The 23,404-nt window shown below is 45.5% G+C and overlaps 2 protein-coding genes across 2 annotated transcripts in view; one reads left to right on the forward strand and one right to left on the reverse strand.

Moving 5' to 3' along the window:
- LOC102098315 (acyl-CoA (8-3)-desaturase) overlaps window positions 1–3,475 on the reverse strand; it is a 23,608-nt gene extending 20,133 nt beyond the window's left edge. Inside the window, exon 1 of the mRNA XM_021299199.2 lies at window positions 2,691–3,475. Within this exon, the coding sequence (XP_021154874.1) occupies window positions 2,691–2,750 (60 nt within the window). The 5' untranslated portion in view covers window positions 2,751–3,475. The remainder of the gene's footprint in view (window positions 1–2,690) is intronic.
- On the forward strand, window positions 2,102–23,157 carry LOC102098615 (acyl-CoA 6-desaturase). The gene is made up of 12 exons (XM_005511040.3): window positions 2,102–2,645; window positions 7,949–8,059; window positions 9,419–9,616; window positions 10,071–10,172; window positions 11,081–11,206; window positions 13,033–13,093; window positions 13,317–13,393; window positions 13,582–13,679; window positions 14,795–14,891; window positions 16,329–16,408; window positions 17,175–17,300; window positions 18,636–23,157. Exons 1-12 carry the CDS (start codon window positions 2,439–2,441, stop codon window positions 18,685–18,687), a joined length of 1,335 nt encoding a protein of 444 aa, XP_005511097.1. The 5' UTR covers window positions 2,102–2,438; the 3' UTR covers window positions 18,688–23,157.
- The last annotated feature ends 247 nt before the right edge of the window (window positions 23,158–23,404 follow it).

Raw genomic sequence — 23,404 nt, forward strand, 5'->3', positions numbered from 1 at the left:
TGAGTGGGTACAGATAAATGCAGGATATAGGGGGACACCCTTGGCATTACAAAGTTTAGAGCATCCAACATGCTACACAGACACGCCAACAAGGTTGAAAATCCTGAAATGCAAAGAACTGAGCACAGAAAGTGTTACGGTGAACTTTTCCCACACCACGAGCAACGAGCTTCAGGTCCACCTTAATGGAGTGTCCTGCTGGCATTTATTATTATCCTTGTCGAAGGTCTATTTTGAACCGAACTAAATAAAACTAGCAAGTCTTAGGAAAACATTCCTTTCGTTTCTGACTTCCGTCATCCCACACCACAGGGAAAGGCTGGTTAATAGCCTCGAGTCCTTGTGCAGCCATAAGGCTGGGGAGAAACAGAGGAAACCTATAGCACCTATAGGACTGGAGGCATTTCTTGCTTTCACTGAACGACATGGTCTCTTATCCCATGTATAACCCCCCTCCTCCAACAACAAGATAGCAAACAAGCGTTGGGCATTAAAACATTTGATGGTGAACCATAGGGGTTCCTTCCCCAGGGAGTCAGAACACAGAGCTATGGAAAGATGAGATGAATAAAGGGCTGAGCTACGGGAAGCCAGTGTTGCTCCAATCCTAAAATGAATTCTGTATTTTAGGGAGTGCAGTCTGCACCCTAAAACATTTGAACTACTTGTCTATTGAATTTGCTCCGGCTCAGCCAGCGCCACTGCAGAACGGGTTAATAAACCTTCCACTTTTTAATGCAAAACGGTCACAAGAAAAGATACCCAGATACATCCTCAGGAAAGCTGTGGGTGACAGATACCCTCAGACACAGAGAGACAGTGGTGAAAACGCTCTGCTATTGTTACGCGCTTGCACTGCAACGATTTGCATAACTTAATGACGGGGATTATTTTATTATGAAGTGCCCCATGGCAAAGGGATGGTGGCACCATCCCACCTGGGAAGAAAGCAAAAGCCTTGCCCTGTGGCTGAGCCCGCTGGCAGACAAAGGGCTGACGGGGGGAGTTCAGCGGGACCAGATAGAGCAGAACCGGGCTCATCTCAGCAGTGTCAAAATCTCCTTTTGAAACCCACCACTAAGAAGGGAAAGAGAAAATGATGAAAGGGGGTGGGGGGGAAGGAAAAGAAAAAACGGGGGGGGAATTTAAAAAGGAAAAAGGGGGAAAAAGAAACAGGCAAAAAGAAAAAAGGAAAAAAAAAAAGGAAAAAGGAGGAAAGGAGGAAAGGAGGAAAGGAGGAAAGGAGAAAAGGAGAAAAGGAGAAAAGGAGAAAAGGAGAAAAGGAGAAAAGGAGAAAAGGAGAAAAGGAGAAAAGGAGAAAAGGAGAAAAGGAGAAAAGGAGAAAAGGAGAAAAGGAGAAAAGGAGAAAAGGAGAAAAGGAGAAAAGGAAAAGGGGGAAGAAAAAATTAGAAAAAAAAATAAAAAAGAAAAAACAGGAAAAAGGTGGAAAGATGGGGAAAGATGGGGAAGGGAGGAGAGTGTGGGAAAAGGGGAAAGGGAAAAAAAAGAGAAGAAAAAAGGAAAAGGGGGTAAGTGGAGAAAGAGGGAAAAAAGGGGGGGAAGGGAGAGGAAAGGGGGGGAAGTGTGGAAAGGGGGGGGAAGTGGGGAAAAAGGAGGCAAAAGGGGGAAAGAGGAGAAAAAGGGGGAAAAGGCAGGAAAGGGGAGAAGGGAGGAAAAAGGGGAGGGGAAAAGGGAAAAAAGGAGGGAAAAGGGGGGGGAAAAGGGAAGGAAAGGGGGGGAGAAGGGGGGGAAAAGTGGAGGAATGGGGTAAATTAAAAAAAGAGTAAAAAATAATAAAGGAGAAAGAAAAAAAAAAGAGGGGGAAGTGGAGCAGCTTTTGAAAGCAGGAGCCAGAACGCCGAGGCCAAGGCACGGAGCCGGCGGGGCAGCCGAGGGGATGCCCGCCCGGAGCGGGCCCCGCGGCGGGGGGAGCGGGCGGAGCGGCGGCCCCGCCGGGCCCGGCTTTGCGCTTCGCAAGATCGCGGCGGCCCAATGGCAGCGGCCGTGGCGGCGGGGGCAGCGGCGGGATTGGTGCAGGAGCTCTGCTGATCCCGGCGGAAACCTCGGCGGGACTGAATGGAGGAGGATGCTGGGGGGGGGGAGGATGCTGGGGGGGGGGGGGGACGCCGGGGGGGAGAGGGAGGGGTGGGAAGGGGCCGAGCTTCTCACAAAACAGGGCTATGTGCGTGGAGAAAATGCATCAGTGCGGGGAAAAACCAACCTAGGGGGCACTTCCGAGCAAGCGACGGAGCGATCGCAAGGGCCAGGCAGCGGGAGACAAAGAGCAGGGAGGACATGAGCGAAGGCAAAGGGATCAGCTGAGTTAAATCACGGAAATTAAAAAGCTCTTCCCCTCCGGCACATCCCGAAGAAGCGCAGCGACAGGTCCCCCCCCTTCCCCTGCTTTGGGCAAGAAGACAAAGAAGCGAGTTGGCCCCATGGGGAAAGGGGGTGAGAAAGGAGGGGAGTCGGGCGAGCCGGAGGCGCAGATCCGCTTCTACACCTGGGAGGAGATCCAGAAGCACAACCTGAGGACGGACAAGTGGCTGGTGATAGAGCGCAAGGTGTATAATGTCACCACATGGGCAAATAGACACCCGGGGGGTCAGCGAGTGATCAGCCACTGCGCCGGCGAAGATGCCACGGTAAGGACAGACACACAGACACACACCCACGCTGTCATCACCAACCTCTGGCAGGTCCTGGTGGTTCCTGAGAAACGAGCCAGCTTTTGGGCAGCCTCTCCCCATCTCTCGCTAACACCTGCTGCACACCCAGCTCCTTTTCGCTGCTTTTTAGAAGAAAAAGGGTTGATCCAAATTTGATGCAGCTCCTTGGTGATCAATTCCATTGAGCCATGGCAATTCGCGGCATCTGGAAGATGGGTTGGTGGAGATTGCTCGGCTTAAATCCGGCTGTTTTTTGTCTTTGTCTCTTGTTTGTGCTGTGCCTGGAGCTGCGAATCCATGGGCAAAATGTGCCAAATCTTCCCTTGTGCAGCGTGTAGCTTGTGACACGTCCCGGCAGCCAAGCACAAGAAAGGGTTAACGAGAGGCCTCTCTGTGGTTCAAAGTTGCTTCAGTGAGGAGAGTGAGCCTGAGTCTTTAAAACAAGGAGCTTTTTAGCCTTTGGGTTTTTTTTTTTTCTTCCCCCAGGAGAGAATTCTCTAGAGAATTTAGTTACAGGTTGCTACAGAAAATTTAAACTAAGAAAGAAACCCATTTGCTGCAGCTCCAGCTGCTCCCGCACTTCATTGCTGGTTCAGCTGCCGCTCATGTTTCAGCAGCTTTAAAATATAAATAAATAAACAAAAGAAGCAAAATAAAACCAAACCTCGAAAAAGGAACAAATTGCCTCGGAGATTGTTACCTGAAGTTTGTTATGTGCAGTTTCCCCCCAAGCCATCGTCTTTGGAAGACGAGAGCACGTTCTCACCCCCGGGGCATTAGCCCATAGTAAATAAATTTAAACTGCTTCAGAGCTTTTCCGAATATGTGCATGGGAAGAGGCAGGAGAGACCAAGCTGTAACTTTAACTCTTTGTCTCCCACGGCTTTTAACACCTTAGCGAGGAGGACGCTCTGCGTGTGGCACAATCCTCTGGCAAGAATTACTAACCTTTCCTTTTCCATCCGTCTCCATTTGTCTGCGGGCCATGGCTATTTTCCATTCCTTTCCTTGAAGCACTGAGTTGCGTTTTGGTGTTCCTGTCCCCTTCCAATAAATCCTCTGAATGAATGGGTTTCTCTGTCAAAAAGATGGGCCAGGTTTTACTTTTAGCTGCTTAAACACAGGCCTGCTGAAACCAGAGGAATTTGACTCCTGTCCCGAAGAATTTAACTCAAATATTTCCACTAGAAACCAAAAAGCATCTGCTCTTGCATTTGTCACAAATCTTTACAGGGGAGAGTGAAACGTGGGTTTGGGATTCTACTGCTTGTCCTCCTCCCACCTCCCATTGCATCCCACTATCCTCTTATGGACTTATCTCCATGAATGCTCTGAAATTGCTCATCACCACTCTGAGCACTCAAACAGAATTGGCATCTGGTTTCCAGCTTCCCCTGTGGTGAATAACAATTTATTGCCAAAAATATCTCTCTCATTCAGGGTGAGAAAAGCCTCGGGCTTGACACTGTCAAGGTTTAACTACCACGTTTTGTTCTGTGTTGCAAGATATCTCAACTGGGGGAGCTCAGGGGGAAAAGGTGATGATAAAAATTCAGTTTAACGTGTTTTCATTCCTAGTTTGTACGTGGCTTCCGTTTTTCTCAGGTTGTCCTTAGCACCACGTGTATTTAGGAGCTCCAGCCCAGCAAACATGCACCGAAGGAACCTCAGCAGCTTGTCCATTTATCCTGGACCAGTCCTCTAGAGGACCATGTGTGTCCATCTACCACCACACTCCTCAGCTCTGCCAGGCCACCCTAAAGATACCTTTTTGGCCATGTGTGAGCTAATTCAGCTCAGGATGCTCACAAGACATCTAACTGAGAAGCTTCCACGGCATCTGTTAAGTTGAGCATGCTCAGCTCATCAGGTTAGGAGCACCCAGGCTTGCTGATGCACAAATTTTCCCCACAGGTTCTAACAATACTGAGCATTTATTAATTTTAGGCCATACTTTAACATGCTGAGACAACATCCTAGTCTGAGACAACCTGTTCTGGTGTCACATCATGCACGGTCGCCTTCACAAAATGTTGCAGAGATGTTCAAGGATGTGAAAGAACATCCTGGGCTAATGGCACTAAGCACTTCAGTGATCAGATACTGCTCATGCCTCAGTAATACGAAGCTTTTTTCACCAAAAGCAGCCAAAATAATTCCCACTTGCCCAATCCTCATAGGACACTTCAGCTTATTTGGCCAGTAGGTGACAAAGCTGGGACGTCAGGTGTGACTATCACACAATACATCTCATCTTTTGCTTTTTATCTCTAATACAGAACTGAAGACAACTCCAAAATTCAAGCAGTATCTTACATTCAGGACCTATTAGTAAAGGAGATGCATAAGATATAGCTAATAAAATAATCCTTCTATTACTATAGCTTTCTGTCTGATGGTGGTAAGAGTATCCAGGAGATGTTATTCCCTCTCCTGCTTGGCAGTTATCCTGAAAAAAACATGCTCTACATATGCCAATGACATATATATGTATTATTTCTCAAATGAATGTAAAACTTCCCTGCTGCCAGTATTTTCTTCATGGTGCAACCTTGCAAGAGCGGTGGAGTGGAAGACAGGTGGTGTGGGTTTTTAAGTAACAACCGTGTTTTGACATGTGTTTGCATTTCTGACCTGTTCCTGCCTTTACTTTTCATCCCATCAGGTAAGAAGTGAAGCTAGTAAGTTCAGAAGCAGAGAACAACTCATGGAAAAGTCATTACAAGCATGTTTAGAAAACAGAGAGGCTTCTGGCAGGGAAGCCCCAGGTAGACGAGATGAAAATACCTTTTAGGTGACCAGGCAGAAGCTGCTGTTGTGAGTCACCCCCCAATTAATACAACACAAATCAGCGAGATCTCCAGCACAGAGCTCAGGTGGTACCCGGTCAGACCTCCAAAGACTTGTTTCCCCTATTAGTTTAAATAATACTGAGTTGATACTCAATACTCTTTGCTTCCCCACTCGTCCTGCTCTCCCCTCTTCTTTCACACCACCTGCAAATTGTGCCAGGGAAGGAAACTAGAAACCAGACCTAACATTTCAGGGACGCTTTTATGGACCCCAGAGCAGAAAATGCTACAAAAACTAAAGCACCGGGAAAAAAGTTTTAAGACTGGTCTGCTACCAGTTCTGCTATAGCCCTCCACTGTAACCTTGGGCAAATCAGCTCTTTAGTGCATCCTTCCCTGTCTGTACAAGGGAAAGAATGGTATTTTTTTAAGCTTAGATGTGCTGGGAAGATAACATGAGAGAGGGTGAGGTATGCAGAAATCATAGGAAAGCAAATTCCTCAAATTAAGGAATGAAGAAATGACCTTTTTTCCCCACCCCCCTTACTTCTTCCCCTGTAGCCTCTGGCGTTCTATGGCTTTTATAATCTTCAAGTCATCCCACAGAGTTTTGTTTCTCTCCTGCCCCTGTAACTCTTCTCTCCCCCAGCCCCTCTGCCAATGCTGTATCTCTAACGTCTCACATATCATTTCTTTAAGTTAAATGGCTCAGATCAGCTTTCACTCTCCTCCTTTGCCTCCCACAGCGAAGCCTCTATGGTCAGAGTATTCCTTTGAAGCTCAATCCAAAGTCTTGGAATCAGGTGAAAGTTTGTGTTGATTCTGGTGGACTTTGGGGCCAAGGTTGTTGGCTGGTATTTTTGAACACCAGCACTAGACTTTTGATGCAGGTCAACTCCCAGAAGGGTCATTGAGCACTTCCCAGGCTGCCCTTTCTGTTTGGGCCAGAAATGAGGTTTTAGTTGGTCCTTACCATTGTTAGGCAATGGGACAAAGGTGGAAAGGTTCAAGTATGGTACTCATGACTTCTATTTTTGACTATTCTTTCTCTACCAGCCTTAGCACTTCATGTAATTATTTATATCTTTACAGCTCTCCTAGGTGATTTCCTAGAGTTAATTCCAGCTCTGTGCAGTAAGAAAAGGGCAAGGACAGAGTAAAAGTTCCTGACCTTTATCAACTTTCTGTCCCTACCACTATTTTGGGGTTTAAATTCAAGCCATGCCATGCAAAAGGAGGGGTGTGCAACATCCCAGCATCAAATATATGGTCCCACCAGGCATCTGTAGGACATGGGTAGAGAAAAACACGTGCAACAGGAAAGGAGTCCAGATAACAGTAGAGCCAGGCAAAGCCATGGACGCCAGGATCAAAAAATATTCTACAAACGAGGCTTTGTGCTTCCTTAGTGGAAGAAGGCTTGAAAATATGTAAGAAAATGATTATTCCAGATGGGTTTCCTGCTTTCCCAGCCTCAGGAGTGGATGTGATAGAGTCTGTTGCTGAAACTTAACAAGCTATTTATGTCTATTACCACATGTTTGAGAGGATACAGAAAATGTAGCCAATGCTCACAGCGTGTACTGAACAAAAAATACACAAAAAATACACAAACAAGCTCACAAAGCTCTTACAAGGACAAGCAGCCACATAACACAACACAATAGAAATTACAATTAGTCTTATCAGAGGTATTGGTAACTATCAGGTCTTGGAGGCTGTTAAACACAGTAGCATATTTCAGGGTAATGAATAAAGTTGCTTTTTGGTATAACTGCTTTTTTAGCCACTAGAGAGTTTGATAGTTAGCACTTCAAAGCAATTGCTTCAAGTTCTAATATCCAACCCAGTTTTTGGTTTGGTTCCTTTCTAAGACATGTTTCCTGGACTTGCATGGAAGTAGAATTGCCTGGTTGTAGAATCAAGAAGCATCAAGATAGCACTCAGTTAAAAAAAAAAGGAGAAAAACAGTCTCCAAAATGAAGAGTCACCACTTTCTGCCCAGCTGTGTTAGTGCTGGCATCTACAGGTCTGGCCAGAAGACCTATTTTTTGTATCTGCAGTCATGTCTGGGTTCAGTCACCCCCTCTCCTGAACTGCCTCCAGCCAGCAGACTCCCAAAGGGTATTTATATCCTGCTGGGGATTTGCACAGACTCCTCTCTGCCTGCCTTCTAAGTGAATTAACAGGATTGAGGTATTTAGTTGCTTAGGAGAAAAACATTTCTTGAGGTGCCTTTCACCATATGTCTCGACAGCATCCCTCGTCTCACCATTCGCTTCCTATAGATCAAAAAAAGAAATCATAATTCTCCAGTACTGACCAGTGACCACGGAGATGGAAGTCAGGCTGGCACCCTCTTTCACAGCGACACGCGGGGACAAATACACAGTAGGACAGTGCTGGAGATGGATGGGAACGACCCAAGGAACGGGAAGCAACAGTTTATTTCTGAATCTCATGCTGTTACTCGTATTTCCACTCCAGGATGCGTTCCAGGCCTTCCACATCAATCCCACCTTGGTGCAGAAGTTTCTCAAGCCGTTACTTATTGGGGAGCTTGCTCCGGGGGAACCCAGCCACGACCGAGATAAAAATGTGAGTATTTCTTTCTGAGTTGGGGCTTATGATGGGTATATCCCATCATTTTTTCCCCTCTTGGGGTGACCTCCAGGCCACAGACAAGCAGATTATAAAGGTCTCTTCACTTCTCCAGAGAGGGAGAAAAGTGCTCAGTGAGTGACCACCTCTGTCTAGCAATGTGCACATCCCAGTGTAGATGAAAATGCATGTGGGACAGGGTGGCACATTCAAACTGGCTGTACAAGCCTTTCCTTTCCCCCAGAGCCACCAACAGCTCTGTCATGGTCCTTGTGTCCCATCTGTAGCAGCCCATTCCATGTGCTTGGGATGGACGGGTCCCATCCTGGTGGGAAATGTCAACTGAGACGCGTGGGCTGGGACATGTGCACCAGCTCTTGGGAACGGTGTCCCTCCTGCTATTCCTGCACTGGTGACCAACCTCTAAAACACATCATTGCATGTCTGTTGTGGGGGGACTGAAAGGAGTAGGCGAAGAAGTCTGAAAGTTCCTCACCACCTCAGTGAGACCTGAATCTCTTTCACTGCTCTGCAGCTTCCTTTGACAGATTAACTCCCAGGGAAAATTCCTCTTTGAGGCTCAAACTGGCTTATCCTGCTAAGCCCAGTAGGAGCAAAGCTCTGGAGAGCAGTCACATTTGTGCCACGAGCAGTAGGTACCTATGGGCAAGGTGAACCAGACGTCTTGTTTTGGTGGCTGTATTTAAGGAGCAGCAACCCAACAAGTTCCTTTTCCACCTGCCCAGCATCCTCAGGGCAGCTCCGCATCCCTCCCAGTCACTCCGCTCATCCATTATTCAGGCGTTGTGCACGGCATGACGAGCTCTTGCCACGAAACTCAATCCCGTCGCGTTGTTTGTGCCTGGCCGTGATTATGATATATCTGCATCACTCACAATAGAGGAGATGACTCCAACCCGCATTAACCCAGGAATGCTCCTCGTGAATGATCGCACGGTAGCTGACCCAAGTATTAAATAGACGACGGGAGCTCTGGTATTGGGTGAGCTTCAGAATGATGCATAAGTAATAGGACTGAATTCTCTCTTTCTCCAGCTGCCTTTTTGATACCTGTAAAGCTCATTCAGAGGAGAGTCATCAGCTGATGTAACTCTCAACGGAGCCAGGTCGTGCCGCTGATTCACAGCAGCGAGCTTGAATTACTCTCCTAGCTCAAGGTGCAAAAGGTCAGGACGTGGGCTCGGGATGTTTATTCATAGCAAAGTGCTATGAAAACATGGAGGAATTTCTGGAGTGGTCAACTAATGCAAGAACTGGTATGGAACTTAACCTTCTTTCCTCAGACAGATTCAGACTCACGAGCTGCACGCTGCGTCTTGTGCGTCTATTTTGCAGTCCCAGCTGGTGGAGGATTTCCGAACCCTGAGGAAGACGGTGGAGGACATGAACTTGTTCAGAGCAAGTCCCTTGTTCTTCTCTCTTTACCTGGGCCATATAATTGTGATGGAAGTTTTGGCTTGGCTGATGCTTTTGTACTTCGGTACCGGCTGGATCACAACTCTCATCCTCGCCTGCATCCTTACAACTTCCCAGGTGAGAGTGGTAGGCTTGGACCGTACTGGCTACACAAATCACTCAGGAGAAGGCCAGTGTGTGCTAAACTTTTCATATTACATTAATTACCAGTGCGAAACATTAATGCCAGTGAAAAATATTCATGACATACCTGCCACTGTGGTGCTTTCTGGCCACCCCTGCCCACCGCTGATTGTGGCTCATGTATTTTCCTCACCTCTTTGACCTTTCCTTGGTGGATTTGGTAGTGTTAGGTTTGCAGTTGAACTCGATCTTGAGGGTCTTTTCCAAACTAGATGATTCTATGATTTTATGTTCCCCTCTCAGAATGAAAACAGAGATCTTCGCCTTCTCACTTCGATTAATTCCCTCTCTTCCTCACGCTCACAATTTGCCTTCTATCTCAATTTCATTTTGTGCTTAACTCTGATTTCAAACACCTTCCTAACTACTTTATTTCCCTTCATCCCAGGCGCAGGCAGGGTGGCTGCAACATGATTTTGGACACCTCTCTGTCTTCAAGAAGTCTTCTTGGAACCACATCCTCCACAAGTTTGTCATAGGACACCTGAAGGTAAAGGGGGTAATGGGCCCAGGGCACTGTGGCAACTATGTCGACATAGCAAACTGCAGCATTTCCACAGCGAGCAGATGCACAGAGGAGAAGTTAGTGGCCATTGCACATGGAGATGTTGTGCTGAAGAGAGCACAACCATAGCTGGTAGAGAACGCAGCAGTTCCGCAAGCTTCAGTGGAACCACGCCAGTTTATAGCAGCTGAGGACAAAGCTTATTAAATTGCATAAAACCCAATCTTCACATCACATTTTTGCCATGCCCTTCACCTCCTTCACATTGAGGTATATTAGTCTTTCAAATGTCCCATCCTGCTACATCCCATCCATTCAAGATGCCTTCAGAACTTCTATCCTGGGCAAGGTCCAGAGCAGTCCAGGCATCTCGGCATCCACCTGCAGTAGGAACCTATAGAGGTTGGGACATAACTTCATCCATTCTCCCAAATCTATTTCATCTTGCCTGCCTCCTTATGGGCACAGGTAGCAGATGCAAATTGCTATAATAATCAATAAAGCAGCAGGAGGGTTCAGGGATGGACCTGGTAGCGTTAGACTCAACGATCTTAAGAGTCTTTTCCAACCTAAATGATTTTATGATTCAGCTACTAACAACAACTTCACATGTGGGAAGACATGGGGACATGCAGCTCACTCAAGATATACTTGTTCCCTGATCTTTCCATATGGATGATCCTCAGCGAGGGCAAACCAGCCCTCTGAAACCAGCAGTCTCATAGCAACCGGCAGCTTACACACTTACTGCTCATTGCTATTTCAAAAGCAAATAACGGCTTGGCCATAATCAGAGTTTTGCTGGTTTACTTTGTATAAATGAACGAGTAATCCTACCGTCAGAGGAACTGTACTTTTCCATGGGTTAACTCCTTATCCCTGTATCTACCCAGGGTGCCTCAGCAAACTGGTGGAACCATCGTCACTTCCAACACCACGCCAAGCCCAACATATTCAAGAAGGACCCAGATGTGAACATGCTGCATGTGTTTGTCCTCGGAGATACGCAGCCTGTTGAGGTAAGGAAAAGTGGGGAAAAAGTGGAAAACGGTTGTCCTAAAGGGCTTCAGAGAATGCTTGCGAGAAAACAAGAGTTGGCTGTATTGGTAGACGGGAATTACACAGCCAAGACTTCCAGGAATGCTGAAAAAGGAAATGTTTCATCCAAGGATTTCATCTGTCTGTGTTGTCTGACAGGAGTTTGGCCATCACACCCTCCCAAATCTTGGGCTGCAGAGCAGGATTTGTTGTGTATTTCCCTATCCATTTGCTGTGTTGACCGCAGGAGAAAAGAATTTGGGGGTGGCTTGGGAAAAGCGATGAAGATGGGACTGGAAAGAAGGCAGAAAGCTGTTTATGACAACTTCATCCAACTGGCTTGAAATAGAAAGAGGAGAAAATATGGCGTTCCTCAGTAATTCATCACAAACATTTCAAAACTGATCTTCTGTTTCCACTGAAAAATGTATTTCAACCTTAGTCCAGCTGTGCTCCAGACAACCTGGACACGGTTCTCTCCACTGGAGCCCTTGCCATGCAGCTGAGGGGATATTGCTCGCATAAGCAACACCTTTTTACATTATCTATATATTGTGATGCTGCACATGAGATACCAGGCTATCTTAAGGTGTTTTAATTCAATTTGTCCTGCTAGAGCCAAAATATTTACTGTCTATTGTATAACCACCTACACAAAGGACATAAACCATGCACCATCCTTAGTCTTTTTTTACAAAGGAACAAGTAGTTCTAGTTTAAAAACAATAATAATAATAAATATATATATATATATAATCTGCAGTAAATACAATATAAGGGAATACAACGTTAAAAAGTTAATGGTTTCTCAGCCAGCTTTTGTACTACTAAAAAGTAACTCCAGACACATGTAGGGGACATACATGCTGGTATATGCACATGTATAGACAACACCTTGCACACACAGAAGTTTCAAGAGGCAGAAGGGCTCTTATATTTGACTAAAGTGTAAACCTCCAGGAGTCTAAAAAAGCCATTATCTAGAAGATATAAATCAATATCATGCTCTTCATTGCGGAAAATCTTCTGCCTGATGACTGAGTTTAAAAGCAGACAGTGGTCCTACCACTTACAGGGAAAACTGAGAATGTAGATATTTCTGACAACAAGGAAAACTGAATCTCCCTGCTCCAAAATATCTGAAATGTTAGGCCGGTGTCAGTTTCTCTCAATCCTCATACACACTGGTATATAATCCTTTTCTGAGTGATGCTAAGCACAGTGTCAGAGCTCAGACCAGAGGGAATGATGTAGCTGATTTACCGGTGCTACAAGAGTTACCTTCATTGGGAAGTTGCTGTGCTAGAAGCAAAAAATGCAAGTTCACAGCAATCCAGATTCCCCATGCGTTACCTCCCTGTGCGAACATTCCTGGAACTCAAAAAGAAGACACTTGTGTATAGCTCTAGATATTTCACTAAGGAGATGAGGTTAAGGGACTGGGTGTTCATGGCTCCTTTGCGCTGAAAAGGAATGGGCACCTGCAAAAATGCAGCAACTCAAGGTCCAAACCTGTGTTTGGAGAAACTCCTCTGCATCTGCTGTAACAGGAATAGTAACACGGGAATCGGTGCAGAACAGCTCTCAAGTAAATGGAAGTTATCTGAATATCAAGCAAGAAGACTTCAAAACAGAATTTACATGTAGCACAATTACAAAGTCAAGGTATTTAACCACACCAAACCACTTTGTACCTTTACTGGTGAGGGTATATAGTTAAAACTCCACAGTCAATAAATATTGCAGGGAATCTTCTCTTACATGTGAGTATCATAGTCCAAGCCTGAGTTTTCTCTGTGTCCTGCAGTACGGCAAGAAGAAGCTGAAGTACCTGCCCTACAACCACCAGCACGAATACTTCTTCCTCAGTGAGTATCTGCCCTGCACTTTTCCTTCTTCCCTGAATGCCACTCGACCTTTTCAGGAGATCAGCTCCTTAAGTCTCAACTCATCCTCCCCTTCATCAGGACCACCATCCCCTGTGCAAGCCCCAAAATCGATTCCACAGATTCTTTCCCTAGAACCAGTCCTAAGTCACCGGCTCCTCTTTCCAGCCCTCTGATGGCCAAAACGTTTCCCTTTGCTTTGCAGTCTTCCCGCCTCTGCTCATCCCCGTGTATTTCCAAATCCAAATTATCTCCACCATGATCAGGCGCAGGTTCTGGGCGGTGAGTGAAATGTTCCCTCGATCTCTATGGGGTCCGGCTGGCTCATAAGAGTTCACACTTGAGCAGGGAGGGAGGGTGGGCAGGGGTCACACTGCTCTACCAGTTATCCAGCATCCCTAACACGACCAGCAAGGACACGTTCTATGAGACAGCCAAAGTGATGCCTGATGTCTCCTCTCTTCCCCTAGGACCTCGCCTGGGCCATCAGCTACTACATGCGTTACTTCATCACATACATCCCATTCTATGGCGTTCTGGGATCCCTGTCTCTCCTCACTTTCGTCAGGTAGGAGATAAAGGGCATCCCCGTTGCTGTCCACTCCCTCCAGAGCCAGAGGAACCAAGCGTCAGCTTGGCCTTCCATCTTTTAGGTTCTCTGCAGTCATTGAACTCATTGTGCGTTACCTTGGCTATTCCCACTGCTTCACTCTCCTCTGATCATCTCCCAGTTCCAGCTCCCCTCTGCAGAGCTGGTTCTGGTGCTCAGCATCATCCCTGGCCCTGGTGATGGCTCAGCCAGGATCCTCCTTTCTTCCCTCATTCCCTGTTCTCACATGCTGCCTGATCCCAACACATTTATGCTTTTGTTTTTCCCACTTTGGGCAGTATTGGACCTTTTTTGCTCAAAAAGAAAAGGCATCAGATGTACAAAAACCTTCACAATATTAGAACTTTTGCCTCCACAAAATTTAACGTTGCCGTTCATTATTTCGGTTTGCATAGTTTCAAAACACTTTGGACCTGAGGAAAACAAGAGATTCAAAAGACTTATTTGTCTAAGAGCCTAGCCAACCTTTTCTGTCTGAAATCATGTTGAAAAACTTATAGAATCATAGAATAGTTTGGGTTGGAAGGGACCTTCAAAGGTCACCTAGTCCAAACCGCTTGCAATGAGCAGAGGCGTCTCCAACTAGATTGGGTTGCTCAGAATCCCAACAACCAACCTGTTATTTCCAACACTTCCATATATTAAACTAAAAGTGAAATAAGGCAAAATTGCAAATTCAGACCATCTGTTCTTTCAGAAAACAAGCCTAAAGGCTAGATGGAGGATGCTTCTGCACAACTGCCTTGTCAACACCCATCTAAGTCTCAGCACAGAGAAACTACTTTGGGTAAATAAAGAGAAGGAAGTGAATTTCTGTAGGCTATCGTACAGGTGCTGAAAATGCAGTTATATACCGTAAGCAATAAATAAGCCACTCCAAAGCAATACCCAGCCCAGTGCAGAGTTGAGACTTATGGTAAAGGTACTAAGAGAGGTATTTAATTCCATACCTTGGAAAAATACTTTCCTCACAGGTTGCATCTCCTATTGCTCCTGGAAAATCTGAGTCTATTCACCTTGTATCCCAATCCGCTGTATCAATTATTGCGCTTTTTACCTGTTTGTTTTTGAAGGTTTCTGGAGAGTCACTGGTTTGTGTGGGTCACCCAGATGAATCACATCCCAATGGAGATTGACTCTGAGAAGCACAGAGACTGGCTTAGCTCTCAGGTAACCTGGGAGGGAGAGAAAACCCCTGACTCAGCCCCAAACCAATCACAAATTTACTTCAAGAGTGGGTGGGTTACCACTATCCCCGGGTATATGGACTCTGTCCATGACCTTTCCCATAAAGACGTTCTCCCCAGAGCCAGCAATGCTGAGTTAAGACATGGAAGTCCAAACTCTGTTAATTAATTTTACAATAAAAAGATTCATTCAGATTTGAGGCAGTATCAGGTTCAAGCTGCTTTCCTATGTGGTCTATTTTGGCTTATACTTACAAGCAAATAGAAGAACCCCAATGAAAATCAAAGCTGAAAAGAGAGCTTAATATATTTCTAAAGTTTATATTTCAGCAATAAGGACTGAAATTTTTTAAAAAAAGCTCCTTTCTACATCTTTTTAATGCCTGGTCAGACAAATCCGCCTTTTATTTACAGTGGTCCAACCCTAGAGGATAATGAGAGCAACTTTGACACAGGCCATATGAATTTGTTATAACTGATCTGAGAGAAGAAATCATCTCATGTGTTAATTAATATAATTAGTATCTGGAGTTGTAATGAGTCCTTGAAGTGAGCTTTCAAAGTCTGGTGGTCAATTTCTCTACCTTTTGCTAAAAGCACGAAAGGACTTAAAAAAAAGTGCTAAAACCATTTCTTTGTGCTAAAAGCACCATTGGGAAAGCACCTGTTTTAAACGTAACATGTGAATAGAGTCACTGAAGCCATGGGAGGGTTCAGATGTTCACCTTAAGCTTTTGCTTAAGCACTTTACGCAACTGGAATTTGTAGCCAGGGAGAGGTTGTGAGAATGAGAGGGTTGGGGAGGGGGGCATATATTGGGTGGGAGGGAGAGACAGAAGAAAATGTGTGTGATATAGAGGTAAATCTCTTTGACACTGATGTGGTTTTATGATGCATCTTGAGGGGGTGAGGAGAGTGTCTCTCCTATGGTTACTATGCAGAAATCACAGTGGAAGGGGATTTTAAGCAAGACTACCTAATTTTACAATTATCAATAGCAAGAATAGCTAAGAAATATTTCCAGAATATTCATATCTTGCACTTCAGGCAAACCGGGCACCAACCGGGTGGGATGGGGAAAGCAGGTTTGCTCTGTCCGTACATTTTTCCTCCCCCATTTTCCACCTTGATACCATTGTTAACCACCTGATCTTCAACAGGAGAGCTGAGATTTAGTCTGTACTTGGACTGACGTGTGACTTGTCACCAAATGTCCAAACTGCCTCCTTATATTGTCCCCTTAAGCCCTGAAGGAGGATTAAAGTTCCTTTTGCTGCAGCCACCCATCTCAGCGCAGCAGTTTTCCACACGGTAGCGCAGCAAGATGCACATCAGCCCCTGCCAGCGGCAAGAGGAGCTTCGTTCTGATCTGTAGGGTGAGACTTAACTCATTTTCACTGCTGCTTTCCCTTCCCCACAGCTGGCAGCCACGTGCAATATCGAGCAGTCCTTTTTCAACGACTGGTTCACCGGGCACCTGAACTTTCAGATCGAGCACCAGTGAGTATGGACCCAGAATCATTTGGCTCTTACCAAGTTGTCACAAGACTGGACTTGAGGGCAGGGAAAGTTTCTAAAGGCACATGTGTGGGAGGGGGCAGGATTTTTGGAGCTCTGCAATAAGGGTCCCAGACTATTGGGAGTCATAGTCTTGCTTCTACTACAGGCATGGCATCTCTCTTGCTACCGAATACTTCAGCTTTCACTCCCACAATTTTAACTTGGGGTTTAATTAGGAGTCAGTGGTACAAATCTACCAGTTACGATGGCTACGGACTCATATCCTCAGCTAACGACTTGAACTTGAGTAGCCATTGCAGAAGTCTCTCCCTGAAGCTCGGGACACTGTGTGGGTACCGTGTTCCAGGAAAGATATTAAAACCAGGGCCATATGGACCATTAGTTTTCAGTGACAACAAGAAATGTAGAAGAGGTTGAAGGGTAAAGCTGACTGGTTTGGGAGTCAGCTTGGGAAACCTCCATGAAACAGCACAGGGCAAGGTGATCCCAAATTCTTCTTTACCTGCTTTGCTGTGTTCCCTGAGCTTCAAGAGATGGGAAATCAATGCGTTTTCGCAAGCCTTCTTGAAGCAGAGGACTGTGAATCGCAGACACCTCTCTGTGCCTCTCTTGCTTTTGTCTGCTTGTAGATCTTGAGGAGGAGGCTTCAATAATTACCCCCCGTGAGGAGGCAGACAGAGATGCTCATCCCTTGGGGTTAGTCTCCGGAGTTTTCTCAGGTTTGTTTTCTCTTCCTCTGCTCCAGCCTGTTTCCAACGATGCCACGGCACAATTTCTGGAAGGTGAAACCTTTGGTGAAGTCATTATGTGCCAAGTATGGAGTCCAATACGAAGAGAAGCCTCTTGGAAAAGCATTCGTAGACATCGTTGGGTAAGGTCTTTGTATCATCTATGCCTTGCAATTCATTGTTAGATGAACATCCTGTATTTTCTAGCACAGAGAATTCAGGATACTATAGGCCCTTCAGGAGTACCACATCGATGTGTTGTAATCTGGTGTGACCACATTAATAATCTTCATGTCGCAGCCCAAGGAACACCTACAGAAATGTTGACCCGCAGCAGAAATGACAGAGCTCCACTAATGTAGTACAATAATGCCAGGTGACAACCGATGGGAAAGTGTTTCGCTACATCATGGGGGAAGAAATAACTCTCCCCCAGAGCAGCTTCTGCAACCACAGCACCGCTATCCAAGTACCAAAGTACTTAGCGAGCACCTAGATGGGTACTAACTTGATCTAATAGGGATCTTTTTTATCATACCTTTTTTAATATGCTCTATTTAAGATTACCTTTTTTGAATGCTGATGGTTCTTGCTTTCAGGAGCTGGCAGCATATATTCAGTCTGTAAACAGATCAATCAAGAGAACAAGTCAGGTTGCAGCATGTGCGGGTTCCCATTTGAGCCCTGCCAGCAGAAAAAGGTTGTTCCCTGTGGGTTTAGTTCAAGACTGGTCTAATAATCCTTGTCAGGCAGCCTCTGTGTTAATGTTTCTGTCTCAGTTACTCCAAGGGGAATAATTCATGACAGGGAACATGAGAAAGTATTGTACAGTCAAGAGATCTCCACTCTCAAACCATCCTAAGCAAATGCAAATTAAAGCAGGTTTTCCCCAACATGCAGAAAAGGCTGAAAACTGGCTCAAAACCTCCTTTAGTCCTCTCAGCACAGGAAAATAAACACAATACTGAGACCCAGGGCTTGCTGCCCAACATCCCACCATGTGGTACCCATCATAAGTTCTCAGGAACCATCTTGGCAATTATTTGCCCTCTCAATAGAAGGATCATCTCCTGTAAACAATATAAAGCTCCAGATCACATTGTATTTGTCAGGAGACTTTTGGGCCCCAAACCAGCTCGGATCTGACACAGAATATTTGGGGAGGTGATACAGATGGGGAAATTCTGCTTGAGAATTCCCGGGGGGGGAAGTGGGGAGCCCAGGCAATTCTGCTCTGCTCTTATTCATGGCCAGAGGGGCTACACAAATGAAGTTCTCACTCACTGAGTCCCAAACTGGTCATTTTGGGCGCTTAAAGAGCAAAATAGCTCTTGCTGTATTTACTATACTGGGGAAAGACACTCAGTGTCCTAAGGATTTGTATTGAAATTCAGTAATGTGTTTCTATATAGGAAAAAATTGACAGAGGGAAGATTCACAGCCAAAAAAAGCCCCTTATGTTTATTTTCTTTCTACAGGTCCTTAAAGAAATCTGGAGATCTATGGCTGGATGCTTACCTCCATAAATGAACGTGAATCTTAATGGGGAGGTGTGAGTGACAGGGAGGGACGGGGGGGTGCGTGGGGGGGAAATCACACGCGTGTCTTTTACTCTCAGATTTCAGTCTATACAGATTTCGGTCTCTATCTACGGGCACAGTTGGAGGGGACCTTCCTCTCTTCTGAACTGCTACTGGTATGGGCTCAGGCAACCTGTTAAATCCAGACAGATTTTAAATGTGCTTCTGAGGATGAGAAGCGATGCCAGTCTTGCACAAAACAGAAGGTTGGGAGAGGATGGAGAGGAGGAGTGTTTAAAAAAAGGGGCATTAATATCCCACCTTGACCTTCTCTTCTCAAGATTCAGTCTAGTCCTACCTAAACCCCTCAAGGCCCTGATTCCCAGACACAACAGACTTGTTAGGCTTCAGTGACTATTTACAATCCAAGGACACCCCAGTCGGTTTATGCCTCTTTCCCATGTTTGAGTTTCATTTTGTTATCAAGCAAAAAAAATAACGTGGCTCCCTCCTTTCCCTCCCTCCTTCCTTTCTCTAGTCATAGCATCACTTTAGGAAAAGCTGTGATACTGACCCTGGACAACTAATGTGTAATCGCCTCTCAGGAGGGTTAATATAGCTGTATTTTTCTGAGCAGCCCCTATTTCCAAGGGTCCGTGGAAGATCTTTGGGCTTAAAGAGCACAATATCTCCTTTAGGAGAGGGTCTATTTTTAATGAGCAGCAGGTCTGGCATAGCAATGTGATTGTCAGTAAATTCCACGAAAGACCAAAATAAGGCACATAAGCAAAACTTACTAATTGCTCTGAGTGCTCCCGTGTAACCACAAACGGTCTTTCCAGCAGAGCGGTTGGGCCGCCTGCTGCAGGAAAATGGCATTTCTGCCTGTTTGCACACGCCTGGCAGAAACCAAACCTCTTTCTGTTTGTCAGAGGCCAGGAGCAATGGGACTGTTTACCCTTCTCTTGGGAACAATCGGCAAAGAAAAGGGGTTCTCCCTGCAAAAGGAGGAGCTGCCCGACCATTTGACTTGGTCCCCTGGACCTTCGAGGGGGCAGCTGAAAACAGAATTAACCAGGCAGTGCTGGTGCTATGAAACCTTCTGGAGAACTCTCTTACAAGTTTTCTAAAACTCCATTTTTCTGCCTAACACCTAATTACCGAAATCCATTAATGGCTTATTGGGAGATACAGTTGAACAGCTTCCAGGTGCTCCTGTATCAGGCAACCTGATCCCAAATAAATCAAGGGCTTTAGATTCAGTTGTAATACAACCGAAGAGACCTACCTACCTTTTAGTTCATGCTAAAGGGCTGTGGTTTCCAAAGCAGCCTCTGGTTGCAGCAGCTGCCTCGCTGCTCGCTCAGCACACTCAATACTCTGGTTATTAGGCAATGACTTTGCATGTCTTGTTACTCTGCTCTGCTCTGAAACTGGATCCTCTCTGGAAAATCCTTGAATGCTCGTAGAATGTCACAGAACCAACGAGGTTCTTCATGCACAGAGACAACCCTAGGACTTAAAAAAATCAATGTATCCCACCACCCCACGCCCTCTTTGGAGAATGAGAATGTTTCTTTGCTTACAGATGGGAAAGTCATAGGCAGGACTGCAGTTTAAGCCAGCGAGTAATACTTAAGGTTTGTAAAGGGCTTATTCTGGTGTTCATGCCCATCATTAAGATGGCAACACCTGAATATCACTATGAATGGTTAGGATGAAAAGCTACTGTCTCCGGGGTGTCTGAAGCTCAAATGGACTTTGAGCAAATTTTATAGTTGGTTTCTAATAGCATAAAGAATAACGTCCTTCCAGCCAGGTAGTAACGGGGCTGTGGCTAACATTGTGAAACTGCCTTAATACGTGCATCTCTTTTTCTGACTCCTTGAATGTATCTGGCTGTCTCTGCTCCAGCAAGGACGACCACAAGCACTCAGTAGCATCAGCACTGCAACCTTTTCAATACCCAGCTTATTTTTCTGACAGTTTGTATATTTTCACCCCTCCAGTTCTCATTTCCAGAGCAAATATTTCCACAACTACAGATGCCTCTTCCTCCTTAGAGCTGTCCCCTCTTCTCTGTCTTACCTATCATCTTGGGAAACTGTTTGCTTTTTAACACCTAGAGAAACTGCAGCAGACTGACAGCTCAGCCTAGGTAAATAGTCCAGGTTTAGCAGCTTGGCTTTCCTGCTTGTCACTGACTGGCCTACTGGAAGGACTGTTTTTCTGCTAAAAACCCAAAGTACTGCCAACACAACAGCCTGGCCTAACAGGAGACAGCAGCTACTACTGATGGTGAACTTGAAACATTCAAGGAGAACAACCACGCTACAAGACCTGCAGAAGGAAAGACCAGCTCTTAGGCAAATGGGCATTTTTTTCCCCCAAGATCTTGGCGGAATATACAAAAGGGAAGAAAGGAAGGACAGGAGAGATCTTGATATTAACTCTTCCCCAGGGACTTGCTTCTTTCAGACTCCCAAAAAATTCCCTTTTCATGAAAAATGTTCAGTTGTTCAAACCCAGAAATAAAAACTGTGCAATGCAGTAGTCAGAACCGATTTCCAAGTGTCATGCATTGTCCTTGCTGTTGCGAGGCAAAAAAGGTCTGTTCCGCAAAGAATAGGTCACCAGCCTTTTGTAACCTGCAGTGTATTTTTCTTACTCATTGTACTTCCATGCACAAAAGGTTTGCCTGGTGAAAATGTAAGATGCTGGTTACTTTTTCAAGCGAAGCCTCTCTGGTTCATATAGTTTCTTCCCCTCCCTCCAAAACATCCCACTCTGTATTTTGGAATTCAAACTGTTTCGTACACTCCTTGATGTACAAGTCCATCATTAAACCAGAGCAGGTCAAACAGATCCCTGAGAAAAAGCCCTCAAAGCCTGGAGCAACCTGTTACAATTTTAAGAAGCACCAAAGTGCAATTAGGTTTACAGGAGATATTCCAGACCTTTCAGTAAAACTGTGAACTTAAGTGGATATAAAATTCACATGACCTTGTTTGGCCTTATCTCCAACCTGGTCAAAACACAGCCAATCCATCACACACCAGCATCCCTTGCAGGTTACAATTAGCCATCAAAATAGTTCAAACACCAAAATTCAAGCAGAGCTTTGCCCAGCTTTCTGAGGACCGCAATTAACTAATTTCTCTGAAAATAATGAGGTGAAATCTTGCATGCATTGCCTCTCAATAAAGGTCATTCATTTGCGCTGTATTGAGACACAAACACAGAAAAAAACAATCCGTAACACATGCTGGGAGCCTGCCAGGGTTTATTTAACCCGGTGTCTAAACCACGTCATTGGCTCCGTGAGCACTTGGCAACGGCGAGAGGCCACGAGCTGGAAACACAGAGTTCGTTTCAGGGCAGATAATAAAACAATAGGCAGGAAAGTACCGGATTTGCTGCTTTTCAGTCATTTGTTATCGCAGGCTGGAGTGAAAACTGGAGGACCAGGATGGGCAAAGAGAGTCGAGCTGAAGCAGGAGAGAGATGGGCATGTGTTTTGGGAGGAGTACAGAGACGGGAAAAACGTGAGAACAGAACCAGCTGGGGAGGGATGGAGAAAAAATACCATGGGGGTGGAGAGAAGAAAAAGCAGCTTGAAATCAGGTGTCCCATATTCTCCCCTTAATGGCTGTTATTAATATCTGCCTGGACAACAGCTTGTGCCAGAGACAGGAGGCAGGAAAGGGCAGAGCGTGGGCTCGCAGGTGATGGCTGAGGTTGGACACGTCCTGGGGAGCTGGATCTTGCGTTGAGCTGGATCTTGCGCTGAGCTGGTCCTACCCAGCTCTGGGAGCAGGGATGGGGCAGGGTGACACACACAGTCCCCTTCAATAGAGCATCTCCACCCCCTGCAAAGCTCGTGCTGGTCCTGCTTGCTGGCTTAAGTAGGTTAAAGCTGCAGCCCAGACCTTCAGCGACAAAAATTAACTTTACTGAAGGCCGTGGGTCTGTGCTAGGTTTGGGAGCTAACACGAAATCTAACCCTGTGTTTCCAGGCAGAGGCACAACAGGAATTAGGGCATTTAAACACGGAGATTTTTTGCCTCTAAGCACAGATTTGGGGAGTCTAGGGTCCAAACTGCTCACTGAAATAGGGCCTGGGAAGCTCAGAGCATCAACAGAGCCTCATCAGGACATCTCCTTGCTACAGGTGCTGATTACTGGCTGGATTTTAGGCCTTCATTAGGGCAAAGACACCCTTTTTTTTCTGTAACAAGTTGCCATGTCCTAGCCATGGCCTCTTCTACTAGATGCTTTCCTAAGAAAGCCTTCCTAACAGAGCCCTAACATTTCAAATGTTTTCTAGGAGTTGCTAAAACATCAAAAACACATTCATTGTATGACAAGCTCCTGATTATCTCGTTCTTACAATATATATATATGTTTCAGTAACTCAAAAAGAACAGTTTTGTGTATTCTGCTGCTCAATAAAACCATAACTATTTGTTGACCATAAAAATGCTCTTTGTATTTTTTCCAGTCGCACTCAGAGCCACCATGGTGCTCAAAGAACCTGTTTCTCTTGGAGCATCTTCTGCAATGCAACCCCACTAGCAGGTAGCATGGAGAAGCCAACCAAGCTGTTATAGCGAGGACATGTCACCATCCAGGTCTGGCCCTGAGACCAAGAACAAGTGTTCAAATTCAGAATTCTTAAAGGATCAGGGTAAGATTTGGCAAAAAGGGTGACTCGAGTCTGAATTTCA

This window comes from Columba livia, chromosome 5 (assembly GCF_036013475.1).
Source record: "Columba livia isolate bColLiv1 breed racing homer chromosome 5, bColLiv1.pat.W.v2, whole genome shotgun sequence".
NCBI lineage: Eukaryota > Metazoa > Chordata > Aves > Columbiformes > Columbidae > Columba > Columba livia.

Bases quoted from the DNA above. Each gene is read 5' to 3' on its own strand.
- LOC102098615 (XM_005511040.3), top strand. From the start codon at position 2,439: ATGGGGAAAGGGGGTGAGAAAGGAGGGGAGTCGGGCGAGCCGGAGGCG. The intron at 13,094-13,316 runs GTGAGTATCTGC...TTTGCTTTGCAG, and splicing joins GCACGAATACTTCTTCCTCA to TCTTCCCGCCTCTGCTCATC. The intron at 14,892-16,328 runs GTAACCTGGGAG...CCTTCCCCACAG, and splicing joins GAGACTGGCTTAGCTCTCAG to CTGGCAGCCACGTGCAATAT.